Consider the following 19,621-nt stretch of genomic DNA (forward strand, 5'->3'; position numbering starts at 1 on the left):
TTTCACAGCAAACTACTAACCTGTGCCAAGACCAAGCTTCACATTGTGTTCAAGAACCTTTCGCACATTTAAGACACCGCTGCACAACCTGGATTGGAAGAAAAAACACGTTCTGTGTGCTACATGCAGAAAAAGTTCAGGAAAAGCAGGGCTGTAGAGCCATTCTATGATGAAGACTCTCCCTTATTGTGTACAAGATTTGGTTTATTACTTATTTGGGCTGGATATCATGCAGCATCTCATGTCTGCTCAATAAAAAGAAGACTTTCTAGTCCATTCCCCCCAAACTTTAGCACACTTCAGGGGGAAGCGAGATGCCTTGAATCTACCACTGACCGAGCAGTCAAAAGAACCAAATTTTTAGAAAAGAAATATTCAGATAGATCTGGATATAGGTGCAATAACTAAACTGAAAGGCCACAAATCGGTCCAGAGCACACTAAGCAGAAGTGGATGATGAATGGTCATGTTCAATCCAACATACCATCTATCGTGTAATGAGGTATCATATAAATAGTTTTGCAGTGGTAGCATCGACTCAGGGTACTACACTAACAACAGCTTTATATAAGTATACACCATTTCTATTTTCTTTTTTTTTTAACTTACGAAAAATTAGAATTGGGGCAATGTGAAATTGCAGCTCCACGAAGACTAAAAAGTTTCAGCTCTTCTTCAGAAAGATGACAGGCATGAGCCATCACTGTCTAAAGAAAAAGAGAATCACCAATTTACTCAATATTTCATCTACTTCTGTGGTTGTAACGTTTGCTGCACTGCTTTAAATAGCCAAAAAGGACACGTTACCATCTAGTGAAATAAATGCACTTCCTGAATGAAGCTCTTAAAACCCACAAGGGAAAAACTGGTTAGCTTTTCAGCATTTTTTAAATATTAGAATACAGGGTGCTTGCTCTTGAAGTGACTGCTGTGACCAAAGACAAAAGGGAGTTTCCCAGTTGTCCTAGCACTGTAGCAAGCTCACAATTTATATTTTGTAGCTAACAGAGAGATTAAGTACTGGGGCTAGGAATATATCAGATAAAATGGAAGATGTATGTACTCTTAGCACGTTTCCTATTGGCTCTCTAAAGGTTTCCACCAAGGGGAGAGAGATTAAATATTTTTTAAGTAAAATAATCTAATTTTTATGCAACTGATAAATTACTTTAATTTCTTAGCCTACATAACTGACTTTAAAATAAATTCACAAGAAAAACAGAAGTATAGGATAGGATAATTTAATAGTGCATAAACCAATTACTCCCATACAAATCTAATTGGCATTACCTCATCAGCCAAATGCCCACTGAAACAGAAGAGCAAGAGCTGTTAGACCTTGCAATCTGCACATAAAATTGAGCATGGCACAGAGACTGCTTCCACTGAGCATCTCCTAATGGCACTATACCCCTCCCATCTCTGCTCATGAAGTTCAATGTAGCTGAAAACACAAGGAGAATAGTCATGTCTTCAGATAAGGACCTACATATGGTAGCTACTGAAGCATATCCCTGCCAATCTGTACTGTTTTTAAAAAGAAAGAAACATTTCAGCAACAGCTCAAAAAAAAAAAAAAAAAAACCCTGCTTTTAAAACACTTTAAAAAATTTATTTGATGTCTCAGTTTGAGTGGATGGGGAGACAATATCTGAGGTTCGGATACTATGCTTGTGTTTAATAGAATGCTTTCCCAAATATCCAGGAGCCCGACTCCAGAAGGCACCAGTAATCATGATTTTTCATTACCATTTTCACTTGTGTGCATACAAGCCACAGAATTAAGACCTGTGCTTTCGCAGTACAAATTATGCTCCTTAGAACACTCGCACATCAAATCGGCATGCAAAGGACCGTGTGAGAAAACAAAGGTTAATGCTGTGTACATACTTCTGTAGCCCATATTGATTCTTCAAGCAAAAAGGACAGTAAACAAGTAATTTACTGGGATACAATTTCAAACACAGAAATGGGAGTTCAATAGCTAATTCCTAGGCAGTTTCCAGCTGCCCCTTGTGCATCTGAAAAGTCTCTTCTAAATTTTTAAATGAAGTTGGCTGATGTTTAGCACTCTGACAGTGGTTGAGTAGTTCGTATTCACTTTTGCATGGGCAGTTCACTATCTAATTAGGTGTGCCCTGGCTCTCCAACCTGTAATTACAGTTGGCAGGTGTATTACATTTACCTCAACAGCATAAAGCTGTAATGGATTTCAATTCTTCAGGCTAGTGTGCCTTTCAAAGCTTGGTAAAATCAGCTGGTAAAATGAGACAAGAGTGCTTTTGGATAGTCAGAGCAGTAAAGTGCACCTGTCTGCAAGCAAGGTTGACATTTAGAACTCAGCAGAGAGGGCTGCTTCTCCATAGGAAGGAAATGAAACTGGTCCTAAGAAAAAATCCTCAGGCAAACCAGTGTGCAAAAACTGAATAATATCCTTGGAATTTTAGGATAACTAGGTACTGTCCAAGAATTACCAGTTCCTACAGCTTTATCTGGTTCCTTCTGATTCCATTGCCCTAATTCTCTTTGGAGCCTTCGGAAAATTAATCAGGGAGCACAAAACGTGTTTATTTTTCACCTCCTCTAAAACACTTAGGAACAGTGTGGGCTTGTTTAAAGATCCAACACCTCAACATAGAGCATAAAACGAATTTACTTTTCCCCAGATGTCACTTACCTGGACAGAACAACAGAAACTTTTCAGGTAAATACAGTAAACCATAATATTCTCTACATGGATCAATGTAAGTTATGTTGGGAAAGTTTTTATGTGACTACCTTTCTGGTTAGCAGCTTGTTTTTGTCATACAGTTCAGTGTAATTTTGGAAGGCAGGAAACATGTTCTCCACAAGTTTGACTTCTTCTTCATTCTCACTTATGTGACTCTGCAACAAGAAAATGCATAGGGGGTGTCTCTTAAACAGCATTGAATCTGACATTACAACCTTCTGAGCAATCTACTGGTGCTAGACATACATTTGTAAAACTTGTGTTTGTAAAGCCTACAGTTAGATCTAGTCCTTGCATTTCTTTTTTCATCAGACCCGAAGAAGTTTTCATTGGACCTAAAGAAGTAGCTCCACTTGTTCCTTTAAAAGTGATATGAGATGGTACACGTGTCCATCCCTGTAGTGTGGTGACACAATGGCTTCCAGTTTTTGGAAGATGCTAAAATAATAGGTAAAATAATACACAACGTGTATTATGTGAGGTAAAAGAGATAACAAGCCTACAACAGAGTGGATGTGGAGATCAGGGCCGTAGATATGCATATCCTCCCAAAGGTATCTTTAGATAGTCAGCATTCTGTCTGTCCACACTATTTAAAGGGCACGTGGAGCTCTCAGAGCTTACCTGCACATGGAGATCGTGGGTTTCTGCTAAATCCCCAAGGGCATTCAGCAAGTCCTCTGTGCAGGAGGGGCCAAAGCGGGGGGTTATTATAGGCTGTACTCTGGGATACTGAAAACAATAGAAGACAGAATTTCTATTCTACACATATATTTCAGTAACCATAGGTAACAGTATTATTCACATGGCAATTACATTTTGTCTTCACTGCTTATTGCTTATGGCATCCTTGCCAATTTGAATTAAGCTGTATAGTCATTTCCTTGCTTTCATTAGACATTTTATTGCAGAAACAGAGAATGAAAGTGGGGGTTTCTTACAACAATTTTAATGAAATTTGTTAAAGAATTTGTTTTCATTAGAACTCTCATCAAGTCACTGAAATTTTACCAGCCTTGAGCAGCACTGGATACTTTTTCATATTTGCTGACAGTCTACATGCATGACGAAAAATAGGTCAGTTGAATGACCAGATATTTTTTAGTTCTGCTTCTGTGACTATTGAAGATATAACAGTGCAAAACTTTAGGCTTCTGTAAAACCAAAGCCATTTTCTTGTCCAATCTTCTCTACTTATAACAGCCACAAACCCTTAAACTCCCTAGGTAGAAAGAATAGCGGTATAATCAGTAACATAGTAGAAAACAGTGGGAATGACACTAAGAACTACAGAGGTTTACACCTCGCATTTCTAGATTAAAATTTTCCTAGAAAAATAGTCAACAGGATTACAATTCTATCATCAATCAGAGGAAAGAGCTTTGCTCAGCCAGTAAGTGATAACTTGGACTGCAGTATTATCTCCAAGAAAAAAGGAGCTCAGGTCTTTGCAAATTAGCCAACTTACTCTACTAATACATATTTTAGGCATTACTCTAGTGATATATGTGGTTTAGGCATTAAACTCCAGGGAACTACTCTTGACTATTTTGAGATGGGATGCCAAAAGAAGCCACAGAAAACTAAAGTGATAAAAGTACCGCTGTGTATAGTTTTGGAGTGTAAACTCCTATCTTTACCACAGGAGTGTAAGCATGAATTTGTTTAGAAACACACTTTAAGACATGCACTGACCCAAAACATTAATTTTATAACGGATCAGTAACCTTACTGAAAAAACAATGATTTCTGCTGGCAAGAATTCAATTAGTCTGTATACTTGTATACCACAGAGTGATAAACAGAATTCCACCCTTCTTAACTGGAAAATTGTCCTTTCTAGGAAGTCGGGTATTTCAAACTCAGTAGAGAAACACACAGGACATTGCCCTGAGCACAGAAAACTGATTTTACACTGTTATAGGTGTACATTTCTCAACATGACTAGGAGAACATTTTTCAGAGTGATGATATTTGTCTGTTACACAGAAAGATGTATATTTATTGTCACTAAGACAACAGATTTGGATAGCAGGATTAATTATTTCATGTGTTCAACAGAGCATCTTATGAATACAGAAATTAATTCAAAAAGATTACTTACTTTCTTTTCCAGTAGTTCTTTAACAAACCTGGAAAAGGGTAGAAATAAAGTTGCTATAAATCTGTCCTCTATGTTATAAATTATGAAAAATATAAAAAGTGTATACTTTGATACCCTGTTAAATGTTTCAGACAGATCTTTTTTTTTTTTTTTTACAAAATGCTGAGCCAGATTTTCAGATGAAATAAAAAGAGGGAACACAATGAAGCAGGATAGTGGCACCAAATCATGCTAGTTTTGAACTTGACTCTGAACATGCAGACTATTGTTTTTTCATTGAAGTACTTAACATTAGACAAGCAGAAATTATTCTGAGTTCTCCTTGAAAAGCAAACACATGCTACATTAAGTGAATTAAAAACATAATTATAACCTACAGCTGCAATATTGAAGAAAGAAAAAACATACCAAACTTAAAATTGTCTGTTCATGAATTCAAATTGCAGTGTTTAAACCTTATCAAATCTGGATTTTAAAAGATGCAGCAATATTTTATATCTTACAGTAGATGCATATGTCCTCATTCACTTAAAGAACCCTTGATTTTTTGGAAATGATTATATTAATGTCAACCTACAGATGATCTACCTTCCAGAAAATAAAGATTTACTTACTCTGTTAAATAAAATGGTACCTCAGACATCTACAAAAACCCACAAGCAATCACTACAGATAGTGCACAAGAGCAAACTAAACTTCCTTCTACTTTGGAAGGAGGAAATTCCTTGAAAGCCCACTTGTTCAGTGTATGTAAGTGACTTTTGAAAAACAGCTTGAGATGCTTTCTGGACAGGATCTCTGTGAATTTCTATGTCACAGTTCGTAGTAAGAAAACTGTGTCATTTTGATCACAACACATGTTGCATCAATTTTATCAAATGTCTTCAGATGGATAAGAAAATTATGCTAGAGGCTACATTCACAGCCTGAAGCTCATACTAGATCACCAGGTGGAAGTGAGAGACCTGAGTTCAACTTCTGAATGACCAAAGGAGTTTGAGCCCACCATTGTCTAACTTTGAGAGCCAAAATGCAAAGTGAATTAGCTATCATCTGCCTGTCTCTCCTATTACTGATTAACCTGATATAATAAAATACTCAGTTGAGCAGAAGTTCTAACAGAAATATAATGCCCAGGTGACAAGCCAAAATTTCAATATGGCCGCTTTCATCCTTTCTCACATTCTTTGGACAGTGTGAGCTATTTCAAAACTGATGAAATGTGATGAAATATGTTTTGCAAGCATATCCTACAGTGTGTTGGCTTATGTACTTCTCTAGCAGGAAGGAAGCTCAGCTTCAAATCACTGCCTTCCTGTTCAAGAACAGACTTGAACATAGGTTGTCATCTTTGCAGCTGATTATAACTAATAGTACCATAGATGGCAATGTAAGCTCAATTTCCTAACTTTTTAATAAATCATCTTTGACAAAGAATGGTAGTTTCAAATCCTTGGTGAATTTAAATTTAATATATGAAGCACTTGGAATTGTACCTTATTTCCATGCATACAATACAAATATTTCTGGATGTTAACTCTAACTGAAACGAGTGTAGTCCATTCTCTGACAGTGTGGCAGATCACATTTCTTAGGTTCTTACAAAACGAAACAACAAAAACCTGAATAACATGTTGCCCTCTTAATGAAACAGCTTTTTCACCCTTTTGCAATTGCATTGCTGTGATTCAGGTAAGTACTCCAGATCCATGCCAAGAAGCACACAGCTCTCTTCCCTACACAGCTATGTAGCACTTGTGGCAACCTCTCACTCAAAGTTGAGAAACAAAGTTGAGTTTCTTATTACACAACCAAAACGGAATGGAGGCACAAGATAGATATTTAAAAGAAAGATATTTAGGTCCTTCTGAAGCTTTTAAAACTATCAGAACTGTAAATTCTGCTTCTTACAGGCCCATTCTGCAGGAATTGTGCTGTATTAGGGAAGCTGGGGATTTGCCCAGAGGAAAACAAATGTTAAAAGAGTGAAGGTAACTAATACTACATGTTTTAAAAATGTCTTTAACTATGAACACCATTAGAAATACATGACCATTTCTAATTTTTACTATCACGCCTTTAGCATGATTTGTAAAAATAAGGAAGCGATCTCACACAAGTGCCATAAGATATTTATATTACTCTTAGAGGTTTTCTCTCTCTGCATCACATTTGAAACATTTATATAAGTAAATAAAAAGTTCCATGAGAAGGGCTGTATGTCTGCTTAACTGTTTACTGAACATGGGTGTGAAAGACAAGAGAAACACAAGATAGTAAGCTGCCATTCTCCAGTCTTGGTTCTCCTCCACTACAAACATTGCCTTCCATTTTATTATCCATTCTCTCAGCTGCATGTTGGAGTAGTTTGATTGGTGCTGTGATGGAGAAAAGGGGTATATGAAAGCTGAGTTCTACAACTCGAATAAAGCCTTAACCTAAATGGTGGGAGGAAATAGCTTAGAAGTTAATGGAGACAAAGGAAATGGCTGCCACTTCACCATCGTATGTCAAGTCCCATGACCTCCACACACACAGCTGTGAAAAGGAAAAGAGGCAGCAGAAAACACACATTTCCTCTCAAACTCTAGATCTGTGGCTTCTCCCTCTCTTTGGAAAAGCCAGGGAGATGCTACTGTTGGGCTGTGCAGCAATTGGATATGCAGGAATCGCCAGCACTGTAGGGGACAGTACTGTTGCAAGAAAAGAACCTGTTGCAAATAAATTCTCACCTGTAAGCCCTTAGAGAGATTCACATTCACTTTTCAGATGTATGAAAAATCTTATTTTAAAAGGTTATGCCATCAATTTTATCAATTTACCTTTCTGTCTCTTGGACAGAGTCAGCAGTAATCTCTCTGTATTGTGGCACACTGTCATTCACATCCATGCAGACTTTTCCAACAAATGCTCGTTGACCAAATTTATCTGTTGAGATGCATTAGAATATAAATCTCAGAATCACTGGTTCTCAGAAACCATTACCGAAACTTGTACTGAAATAAAAAAATCAAAGTCCACCCCACCCAGCTTCTGATTTAAGATTACCAGAATTTATGCTTGTCTTGTCTCTCACTTAGGATCATTCAAGTGACTTTTAAGTATAAAAAGAAAAGAGGAAATAAGGAAACACACAACACTTAAATAGGAGCTGTCTTTCACATTAATACCCAACTTTATAAATGAGAACAAGATTACTGTAATTTAACCAAAATCAGAATTCTTAATGGTAGTACATGAAGATGGCTATGACACAGAGGATGAGAAACACAAGCATCAAAGTACAGTAGCTCTGGTAGATGACTAGCTTGAGATGCAAGAAGCCTCAAAGATCTCAGCAAACCATCTCTCCTTAAGGCAGAGGAGCAAGATTGCTAACAGGCCTCCCACATGCAGTTGGAGGGAGAAATTTCCAGTTCTATTCTAGCCTCTTTGTTGAGATTTGCCCATGCTAAATGAATAAATCAGAAGTAATGTGTAAAACATGCATATAATATCCAATTCTAGGCTGACAAATGTGTTTCTAAATTGGATGTCTTTGTCCACTTTTACTATTTGAGTTGTTAAATACAATGGCTTCAAAAATTTCCTACTAAGTCAGAAAGACTAGGAACTTTTAATGAAATCTGAGGTTCTTATTAAATTTCTCTGCTTCACGAGCTGTCTGAGCCTTGAGAAATCCTGCAAGAACTACAAGATTTTCAAACAGCAGGCATTTGCAACTGTGGACAGAAGGGAAGGATAATATTCTGATGCAGCTTCGACTTTTCTGATTTTAGAGTGTGTGTGAAGATTTTTGGCATTGATTATCAGCTGAAACCTCAGAGTATCAGGAAATTAATGCACTGCCCAGGCCTCCTGTCATTCAGTTCTTTCAAACCTCAAATAACAAAAGGTTAGAAAAAGCAGAGAGTTGCAGCTGGAGAAAAAGTCCAGCAGTCCTAATTCAATCTCAGCCAGCAGCAGATCTGGGAGTGAAGAGACAAGGAGGAGCAACAGTAGGATAGAGGTACTTAAGTGAACGTGGGTAACAGGTGTGGTTTGGGGACACAGTGTGACAGGTGCAATGAATAAAAAACAAATTAGAAGAAAGATCCCTAGCTAGTCTAAAACTCCTAAACACTGTTTCCTTCAACTAACATGTTCCACACAATATCCTTCAAAAATCACTGTTAGACTTACCTACAATTTCAGCAAGAAGAAGGGAACTATCTGTGTGAATTGTTGCAAAGTAGCAAGCTGTAGTCGTGCCATTCTTTAGAGTTCGTCTCTAAAATAAGAAATCAGTTTTAACTGTCTGGAAAAAAAATATCAGTAAAGCTGCCAAAATTCAGAACAGGAAGTCTCATATCAAACCGCAAGAACATTTAGTTTTTGTGAAATTTTGCAGTGAAGTGAAAAGGTAAAAATGTAGATTTTTAATTTCATAAAAGCTTTTTCAAGTCTGAGGGTTAATAAATACAAAAAATTCCTCAGAATTTTTGCAATGGCTAAACCCATAAAAACCAGTCTATATTCCTTCTCCCAAACTGGAAACACACCAACTTATATTTAGAAATACAAACAACTAGTCATTTTTGTTATTTCCTAGCTTAACGTTATGAAAGGCTCTCCAATTTTCATGGTGAAGCACTATCTATCTAGTGTTAGCAAAGCAAGGGTTTTGGGAAACATGGTGGTTTTCTTTCAGCAACCTGAGCTAGCTGGAATAACAAGTCAGGTTTTCATGTACCAAACCCCTTTGTTGTCCCCAAATACGAAATAACAAACTTAACTGTAAAAGTAGACTGAGCACAACTGCTCAGACTATGAGCTAATTATTTACCTAATATATTATTTGAAAGGAAATGGGGGTTGACACCTCTTCATATTACTTTTGGGGAACATAATAATAATTGACCAGGAATTTTAGTTACATTAATTTATTATGAAATTTGTAGCTTCTCTTGTCCTTGGGACTGACACAAACTATGTTGAACACCTATCCAACATACAGACTTAAACAATACTTTCGGGTTCTGGCTGCCAAGTAATTTGAATTTTTTTTTTTTGTTTTTGTTTGTTTGTTTGTTTGTTTGAGGGGGTTTTTTTGGGTTTTTGGTTTGGTTTGGTTTTTGCTTTGTTTTGGTTTTTTTGGGTTTTTTTTTTTTGTTTTAATGAGATAGAAGGTGGGACATCCAACACAATGTTTGGAGGAAGGCTAGAGGTAATTATTTGACAAACCTGAAGCCAAGTTTCATCTTTTCCTTACAATATTCAAATGACAATCTTCAAGAGTCCCAAAAAAGTCTCAAAACTAGCAATGCGATTACTGACACAAGTTTCCTTTGTCTTTCCTAACTTTTAATATTCAGAACCCTCTACTTCTGAAATCCTAACAACATTGTTAAATTAAATCTAAAAACATTCTGTTTCCAAATCATCAGCACAAAGAGGAGGTTCCAGCTAAAAGCAGTAAAATTTCCCCTAAATTGTTTCTTTTGCTGAGCATAGAAAGTGTTTGATGGAAACAGGATCTTGATTTGAAAAAAATCCACTGTGTTTTCATTACAACTTCAAAAGCACAATGATACTTATGAAAAAGGATTTTCCCCATGAAAGTTTATTCCTGTTTCTAACAGGTGAAGGTTATTATTTTATTAACAGGTGAAGCCCCCATCAAACACTGCAGAGTGACTGGTATTCTGTACCTTCTGTGGGTGAAGACATTTTCCTGACCCTGTTGTGTTTGTTTAGGGAGGGCCTGGCTGTGCTGCTCAGGCTCCCAAAACTGACTTCCACCTCTCTCTGGCAGCTCTTTTCCAGAGGATATTGTGACACACCTTGCAGACTGAGGTCCCTAGATGTGCCAGGGTCACTCACCCTGCGCTGTGTAACAGTGCATTGGGCACACAGCTCAAAGGTGAGGTTACCTCTATGTTTTAAGCAGTTGAAGGCATATATGCGTGTCACTAGAGCTTATGACCAAGCTGCTTCTACATGTTTTTATCATGCCAGATGGCAGAAAGTGATTTCTTTTTAAATTTTTGTGGCAAGGAACAGCATAACCATTTACTTCAGATTTGTTATGTTATTATGTTGACAACAGATGCTGTCACAGTAATAGACAAATGCAAGGCAAATTATGCTGGTCAAATAATTTAATCTCCTGAAGATGCTTCAGTCCACCTATTAAAGGATAAATTTCAGTTATAGGACAGAACTATAATAGTATTCTGCAATGTGACCTAGCTGCTTGTTGTCTAACCAGTCAATCTTAAAAACTTCACAATGCTCAGAACCAGTCTAGCTTAAACACAGTGTTTCTTTGTCCCACAACAGCATTGAGAAACTCCATCTAAGGCCCCTTCAGAGAAAGACATTCCCACTATAAGGACCTTAGCAGCAGCAATGTCTTCCTTTACTACTCCAGAACACCCCAGATTTGTCAGCTATGGAAAGTATCTTCTCTTTCATGCATTTTTTGCAGATGGGGAGTCCATAATAGAGGATTTTTGTGCAGAAAAGGAAATATCCCGTGAATTTCATTTTTTTTTTTTTTACTATGCTTGTTTACTGCTTCATTGTTGTCTGCACCTGCTGGCTGTACTAATTCTGAGAGTAGATTAAATGTTGGTCATTTTATTCAGAAAAGGTGATAAACAGTTCATTGTTAACCTTGTGATTAAATTAACTCTATTGCCAGCAACAACAGAACAAGACTGGAACTAGTAATAGACAATTTTGGCTAGCAGTTAGAACAGTGGCTATCTTGGCTTTATGCGGTTTCCATTCTCTACTATTTCTGCTGACCTTCTGAAAACATACCTACATTACAAAAAAATGAATGTCGTCAAGGAGGAAAATGTCATTTGTGGAACTTACAACAACTCTAGTGTACACTTCTTCTGCAAAACCACTGTCCTGGTATTTGGCTTCTGTTGGGAACGTGTAGGAAGTCAACCACTGCAAAAGAGGCAGGTCTACTCTTGTACCAGTAAATGCATACTGAGGGGCATGAATGTGTGTATCAACCAATCCTGGCATGAAGAATTCACTAAGGAAAGAAAATAAAATTGTAATAATCCAAAAATACAACAACCAAAAATGCCTCAAAATTCTCCATGGTAGTTAGCTTTGTTTTAAAGAGTATACTTGAGAAAAATCCATCAGAATAAATGGCAAGTACAGATTAACCTGTCTCTTCCAGCATCACCCTATTAACTCCTGCTGTACCTCTACTCGTACCCATCTTTTGGTGTGAAGCAGATGAGTAGTATCATTTACACAGCAAAATATATATATCTAACGGTGATAAAAACAGTATAAGAGCATGATTAATCTAATTATCTCTAATATTGACTCACCCTAAATGCCAACAAAAAAAGGGGAACCAACTCCACAATAACTAAAATTACTCCACTGTAGAATCTACCTAAAAAAGAGATTTGTACACAGTCTTGTTTACTAGTATGGATATAGATGGAATGCCTCTAGCTTCCAGACCATTATATTTACAAAATGTGACTTTCTATATGCCAGTTTTCCTCTATATTATTTACATGTGTATATAGATATATAAAATCAATGAATTTCCAGGCTTAATGGAAGAACAGACACTGTGTCTAAAAATGCAGACACAGACACTGGTGAAAAAAGCTCTGCTCAGTATCTTGACAGGAAAGGCATATTTACAAAGTAATTGTAAAACTGTATGTTGTCATGTAATGTTCATGTAATAACAGGGATGAATATACCAACATTACTAGGAAGTTGCTATGGCTATTTTGTTTTGTGCTGAAACTCCTTACTGCATAACACTTCTCTCACTCCTCTTTCCTTCTCCCTGACTACTGAATGAACTGAATTTTGTCTCTTTAGCTCCCCTTCTTTCTGTTTTCTTGCAGGCTATAAATGCTGAATAGTCTTCCTCAATCTGATCCATATTCTCAGTGCCTTCCATTTTCCTCAGGCTATTTTAAGTGAAGAAAATATCTGATTACTCAGATATACTGTGTGATTAGCCTTTCAGCAAAGCATAAAAAATTTTTGACAATTGATTACTAGAGGGATGCTGCAGCTCTCAATTGTAAGCCACAAGTCATTTAAAGTGCTGCTACATGCAAAGAGTAGTAAATACAGTCCAAAAGTTTTTCATTACACCATAGAGTTGGGGGACTTCACTGGATGAAGAAAAAAGAAATGCTCCAGCTGCAGTATGGTGAGAAATCAAAAGCTCTATGTTTAGAAGGTTTATATCTTCGAATTGTATAAATTTTTATTATAGAATGCATCAAAGTCCAAGCAAATGAGTTTCATATCTGCAGAGTCATGTGTTACCTACATTTACTACATCTAGACTTTTATGTTAGGCACAGCCCACTACTAACAAAATGGATATAAAATGTGATCTCAAGAAAGAATAGCACTTACTTCTGTGAGCATGGAGGTGATTATGCCTAAAAATTAAATATGGCATTTTGTTCTGTGCAGTATACGTCAGCCAGCACAATTCAGCCACGTCTGCAATCCCAAACCAAGGAATGCAAAATGAACATGGACTGTCTATCCTCTGAGTTGCATCTAGAACACAGGCACCTTTAGGTAAAGAGCTCTCACTGCCCTGAAATGTAATTTTGCCCATTAAATGTATGGGCATCATATAGATTTAAAGTGCTCTCTGTCAAAATGTATTCCAAAGACTCACTTTACCTCACTCAAAGAATGAACTGCTTTTGCTGAAGTTAATCTTAACAAAACACATACTGTTTACTCAGTTGTCTTATGTCAGATGTTTTGAACCCCCACGTCTTAGCCAGTTGCTCTAGCTGGTCAGCTTGTTCCATAAACACAATCTAAAAAAAAAACCAAACAACATAGTTAAGTACTTGGAACGTGCATCCCACATCAGCTTTATGCAAAGGAAAAACAAGCTATATCTTAAAACCAATTTTACACTCACTACAGAGGTGTTAGGTTTGCATTGAGACACTTGTTCTTCCTGACTACCAAGCATGATTTTGAAACAGCTTCTCATAATCCAGGGAATAACCGCACCCATCTTATAACTCCTAATAAAAACAATTCATTCCTTCTCACGTAATACACAGGCAGAACAGCACAGACCTTAGTGTTCCATAATGTAACATTGTGCTAGCAGTACAGTCACTTGCTGAGGAGGTGTACAACAGCCTTACAGGAATGCAGCTACAGTATTCACAACCAGAGGGGTCAAATTACCTGCTTTGCCTATGGCTGACTGACATGAAGCTAAGAATTTTCTAATTTTCTGCTTGTGTTGGGCTTTTTAGATTTTTTTCAGTGCCTAGGATGAGAAAAGAAATTGAGCTGGAAAATGTGTAAATATTTTTATTTTACAGAATGGGCTAAACGAAGATCCTGAGATCCTGAGATCTTTGTTTATTTCCAAATAAAACCCTACAATCTGGAGCCAAACTCAACCCCATTTGACTCCTAGAGAACACAGATTCTACTAATGATGAGTTGCTGTTGCCTAGTCAGAATTTTAGCACATTTCCTATTTATTTTTAAATTCCATGGTATTTTAATCCACAACATGACTCTCAGCAGCTGAATTCTCAACTCTTGTTCTCTGGTCAGTCACTAAGAGGCATGACAGCTCCTCAGGAAACGGAGTTTGCGGAGGTTAGGAACTGCAATGCCCACTACAGGCTCCAGGTGGGATCCAAGTTTCCCCAACATTTGACAATTCAGAGAACTTGGAAGTCTCTCCTGGCCAAAGAGTGCCTCTCTGAGCTTACAGAGATTCTTGCCTCTAATCACAGCTTCCACCAGAAACCAATTCATGGTCTTCTAACTCCCTTGGTGTAAGTGTTCATTCCCCTAAGTTCAAGGGAATACTCTTCCTGCTACCAGTATCCTTCTGCTCCCAGGATGATGTCCGCACTGAGGGCCTGTATCACCCTCATGACAGTAGTTTCTAGGGCAACAGTTAAAAAGGAAAAAAAACCCCACATTTGAAAAGACAAGACTTAGTACTTGTAAAAGAGCAATAGGAAGAAACCTAGGAGGAGGAGCAAGAGGACTAAAAAAGCATTGTTTAGCAGTTATTTACATGCCATTTTTATGTGTATGTTTCTTTTGCATAGACATTTTTCATTTTCTGTTTTTTCCATGGACAATAAATAAGCAAAGCTGCTAAACTGTAAAGGCTGCTAAACTGTAGACAAGAAGTCATGGCTGCCTAGTATTTAAATTAATCTTGGCTGATATGATTTATATTGTCTAAAGAGCAGATGATTTACATTTTCAGTAAAAAAAAATTAAATAATGTCATATAAATAAATACAACACTAGAAAAATTGCAAGATTATAGCGTTCCATTAATAGTTCACAAGAAGCACTATTGTCTTCCATGCAAAGAGGAATACATCCAACTTAATTAACTGTATAGCTGCAGAAGGCTTGGAATACAGTCCTACTGAAATATTTGATGTGCAATAAAGAAAATGTCATTCAGACACTGAAGTCAAAATGCAGAATGAGCAATGTTAGAGCTGCTGGGGTTGGGGGAGATGGTTGAAGAGGGACAGAAAAAAAGAGAGAGAAACACGAAACACCAGATGACAAATCCTGGAAACAGGCGTTGCCATGGAAAAGCAGTGGCTGTTATGTACTCTTAGGGCACAGAAAAATAAAATACTTAAATCATGGAAAAATGAAGAAAATATGTTTCAAGGAAGCTGGATACATTAAGTCAATTCTAAACCTGACACCTTGTCTATTATGGTTGAATTAGACTATGGGTAAACTAGCAAGACATCTACATTTTTTCAACAAACTTCCCAATGGAATTACTGAGTCAGACAAGAGTTGTTCCCCATTGCTTTAGGATGCATTTCTAATACTGAAAGCTTTAAGCTCTTTGGGATCCTCAGCTTGGATGTTTGCTCCAGTATTTGCTTGTGCATTCAAGGTAGCCAACTGGATTGCAGTTCTTTAAATTAGTTCTGCACCTCAACAATCAGCACAGAAGCAAGAAGACATTCTACAGCAGAGTCACTACAGAGTCAAGGCAAGTTCACAAGACTAAGAACTTCAGCTTTGAAGAAGGAAGTCAAGGAGAATAACTGGCATTTTGGGAAAGGTATTTCATAAAAAGCAGAATCAGTGGCTGCTAACACCATTGCACAAGCAGTTCCGTAAGTTCTCACATTAATCATGTAATGGGGCTAAGGCATCCAAAGATCAGGGTAAAGATCTCCCTACACTTGTGACCAACTCAGGCCTTTTATATACCAAGTGATGCTCAAAACTCTTCCATTAAAGCATAGCTGGTCAACTAAATCATGCACCAACTCCCATGTAACAAACCCTGAGTGCCTTCAAGCACCACAACGCAAATATTTTGCTATCAAGAGAATAGTAAGTGAATTGATACTGGCTGAAGGAATTGGATTCAGCTGTGATGGTTTGGATCCAGCAGTGCCTGTCTTACTTTGTTTCTGGGTATGACATTCACAGGGGAACATGAGAAGGGGTCTCCTTCCCCTCCTACATGCTCTCTTCCCTCCTTGTTCCCACATTTATTAAATGACTTTTGCAATTAGAGACATGATGCCTACTGTTTGCCTAGCTCCCAAAACTGGAATGTGAGGCTAAATGAGAGACAAGAACACTTGCTAGACCCAGCTGCTAAAGGAACTGTCCATCCTGCTGAGAAAGGCTAAGCAAGGAACTCCAGATGGATGTTGGTACCTTGGTGCTTTCCTCCTTGTACAGCTGACTTGTGTCCACCCATTGTCCCAACAGGCTTAAATCACACCTTATGCTTAAAATCCTTATTCCACAACTCTTGCTCTTTCTGTGACTTTCACAAGGGCTTTTAACTTAATATTTTTTCCTATTTAATTAATATTCTACTCCCCTAAGCTAATTACACCAACTTTTCAATAACAACTCACATTTTGCACCTACGTCTGTTTCCTTTACCTTGAGGAATGCTGGTCTTTCTCTTTGCTGTTCCTCAAGAGAGTCACTACACTGCTCTGCAAACATAGTCCTTACTTTGCTAACTTGATGATAATTTGGAGTTTTATACCAGAAAGAAGTATTTTTCTTCATAAAACTTCCTTTTCATCTGGGGCAAAGCAGAGAGAGATGACATTTTACGTCCCTTGGAGGACATGCAGGGACTCACACTGCAAAACAGGATGCAGTTGCTCATACAAGCTCTTATACACAGTGTCAGAGACCACCACACAAAATTTTTCCATGATGGAGTAAGCAACACGAGGTAAAAGGGTACCTGTTTAGTTAAATTTACACCTTTGGGAGGAAAATATCAGCAGTTTTGGAGTAAATTTGAATAATAAAGGTAAGTCATTTTCTCACCACTATGTCTTTCTTGAAAAGCCAATTTTTCTGATTCCAGTGGTTGTTCTGCATGAGGCAACATTATGAGTAATAGGGAGAGAAGAGAGCATATGGGATACTCATTTTATCAGCCCCTGGAATATTAAAATGACAAGAATTTGTAATAAAAAAAGAATAAAATAAAAGTGCTTGTCACTGTGTTCTGGTGGGAATTTTATTTTAGGAAGAGAGTGTTTTAATGGATTAAAAAAAAAAAAAAAAAACCACCAACTTCTGCCAATTTATGCAAGGGAAACAGTATACTGTGAATCTTTGTTCCCTAGGAGAAGGAGAGAGAGTAAGTGAGAGCACAGATCCCTAGGTGTAGCTTACTAAGGTACCTCTTTTTCAGGAAAATCACTAAAAAAATCTTGATTTCATATGGATGCTGTGTAGAGACACTTTTCCAGAAATTTACATTAAAGAGAGTGGGATGGGGTATGACTTTCTGTCTTCTGCACCTGAGTTACACCAGCCAAACATTTTTTCATTCAAACCTATTGTTTTAGTGAACACCAGGCAATACATAACTGTGCATGTTTTTAGTCTCTTCCTGTTCATCAAAATACAGCTCCTCACAGATTTTGATACACCTTGCACTAGATTCCTCAACAGCTAAAAAAGGACGGTCTTGAAACAGGCCCTCATGGACCCGAATAGAGAAAATAAACACAGTTAGGACTCAACATGTGCTTTGCACAGATGTTACTGAAGCCTGACACACTGAAACTTGTTCTTTAGCCAAAAGAAAGAAAATTACTTTTTTTAAAGTAATTTTCCTTAGGTCGCCCATATATATTATTGAGTCTACAAGAAATCACCAGCCTACTTACACAACCTGTGAAACCGAGTTTCAAGTGTGATACTGTTAAGGGAATTACATTGCTTCCTTGCCAGACTTTCTCCTGCATTATCAGTAAGTGCAGTGCTTGTTTCAAGCTTGGATCATACTACTGAAATGCCCAACATCACCATCTATCTAACTATATATGCCATGGAGGTTTTTTGTTTGTTTTTTGGGTTTCTTTTTGTTGTTTGGGGGGGGAGGGTGTGGAATGTGTGTGACAAGAAGACAACAAATCCTCGTTCGGAAGGCTGTGCAGTGGGCACACAGCTATTATTCACCGCCACTGTTTAGATTCCCTGAGAATAAAAAACGAGCTTGTGAAACTGAAAGAAAACAGAGAATCTGAAAGAATGCCAGGTCTAGGCACGCTGCTGCTCCGGGAACACCCAGCACACCTCAAAAGCAGATCTACGCCAGCTGCAGACTCGTGCGGAGGAGACGCTCTACCCCGGTTACCTCCAGCTCCCCCAAGCGCGAAATCCCTTCACCGCGGCTCCTGCCCCGACAGACAGGAGAACAGCGAAAATTTTCCGCTTTCTCCCCACAGACCAACGGAGCCGGCCCTGCCCCATGCCAGCCCCGGGGGTGGACTCAGGGCCGCCCGGCAGCCCCGGCAGACCCCGCGGCGAGCCGGGCTGCGGGACCGCCGCCCCCGCCGAACGCACCGGCAGCGGCCGCCGGGCATCTCCCCCGCCGCCCGCACCGCGTCCGCGACGGCGACAGCCAGCCCGAGCCCCCCACTCACTGTCCCATTATCGTCCACCCCCAGAAGGTGTCCGTGGAGGATCTCCATGGGGGCGGAGGCTCTGGAGTGCACGAAAGTCCCCTTGAAGACGTGGGCGAGCGGCGGGCGCTGTGGGGAGCCCATGGCGGCGGGCTTGGCGGGCGCGGGCTGGGAGCTGCCACCCCGCGGGCTGCCTCCCCTCGGTGTCTCCTGGTGCAGCCAGCAGCTTCCTGGAGCTGTCACCGTTTCCCCACCCCCTGGTGACTTTCTTTACGGGGAGTGGTTTCGGCGCAGGGAGGGCGGGAGGCCGCGGCGCGCCCTTCGCCTTCTCCCGGGAGGGTGGCGGACGGGGTGCCCGGGCGGTGCGTCACGGGGTGCCACTGGAACCCTCAGCCTCCCGGCCGCTGATGACCCTATCCCAGGGATGTGTGCAAGAGGGGCGAACGACAGGAGAGATGCCCGGTGGGTTTTGGGGTCCCAGTCTCTTCCTGGGAAGCGGTGAGAGATTCGACAAGGTATCCGGTAGTGTTTTACGAGTGTCTGGCAACTCACTTTTGCAACTAACCTGTGGGTTGTAGCCACTTGCAGAAGTTTAATTTACAATAGGATTTGTGGGTTGGAAAAGACCTTTAAGACCTTCAAATGTCAGGCTGTCTCGTCAGTCCTCAGCCTCCGTACTGGACAAAAGAGTGTAGGAGTAGAGAATAGATGCCAACTGAGGTACCAGAACTTCCAGAAGTAGGCAGCCTCATTCAACGGAGGTGGTCTACAGAAAGAGAAAACAACCTCAGGAAAATGAAAGCCAGAGAAAAATTAATTTTGTTAACTTAGAGAAATGTG

General features: G+C 39.0%; 1 protein-coding gene across 2 annotated transcripts in view; it reads right to left on the reverse strand.

Annotated features, from left to right (window-relative positions):
* GDA (guanine deaminase) overlaps nt 1–18,992 on the reverse strand; it is a 31,357-nt gene extending 12,365 nt beyond the window's left edge. The window contains exons 1-10 of one of the 2 annotated variants that reach the window (XM_066181319.1): nt 18,803–18,992; nt 13,581–13,669; nt 11,700–11,871; nt 9,018–9,105; nt 7,658–7,763; nt 4,836–4,863; nt 3,356–3,463; nt 2,779–2,886; nt 610–707; nt 21–88 (exon numbers count right to left, since the gene is read on the reverse strand). In XM_066181319.1, the coding sequence (XP_066037416.1) occupies nt 21–88; nt 610–707; nt 2,779–2,886; nt 3,356–3,463; nt 4,836–4,863; nt 7,658–7,763; nt 9,018–9,105; nt 11,700–11,871; nt 13,581–13,669; nt 18,803–18,925 (988 nt within the window). In that variant the 5' untranslated portion in view covers nt 18,926–18,992. The remainder of the gene's footprint in view (nt 1–20; nt 89–609; nt 708–2,778; nt 2,887–3,355; nt 3,464–4,835; nt 4,864–7,657; nt 7,764–9,017; nt 9,106–11,699; nt 11,872–13,580; nt 13,670–18,802) is intronic. The other variant, XM_066181318.1, reaches the window with a different exon arrangement.
* Between the last annotated feature and the right edge of the window lie 629 nt (nt 18,993–19,621).

This window comes from Chamaea fasciata, unplaced genomic scaffold (assembly GCF_029207755.1).
Source record: "Chamaea fasciata isolate MVZ Bird 193981 ecotype frontalis unplaced genomic scaffold, bChaFas1.0.hap1 SCAF_4, whole genome shotgun sequence".
Lineage (NCBI taxonomy): Eukaryota > Metazoa > Chordata > Aves > Passeriformes > Sylviidae > Chamaea > Chamaea fasciata.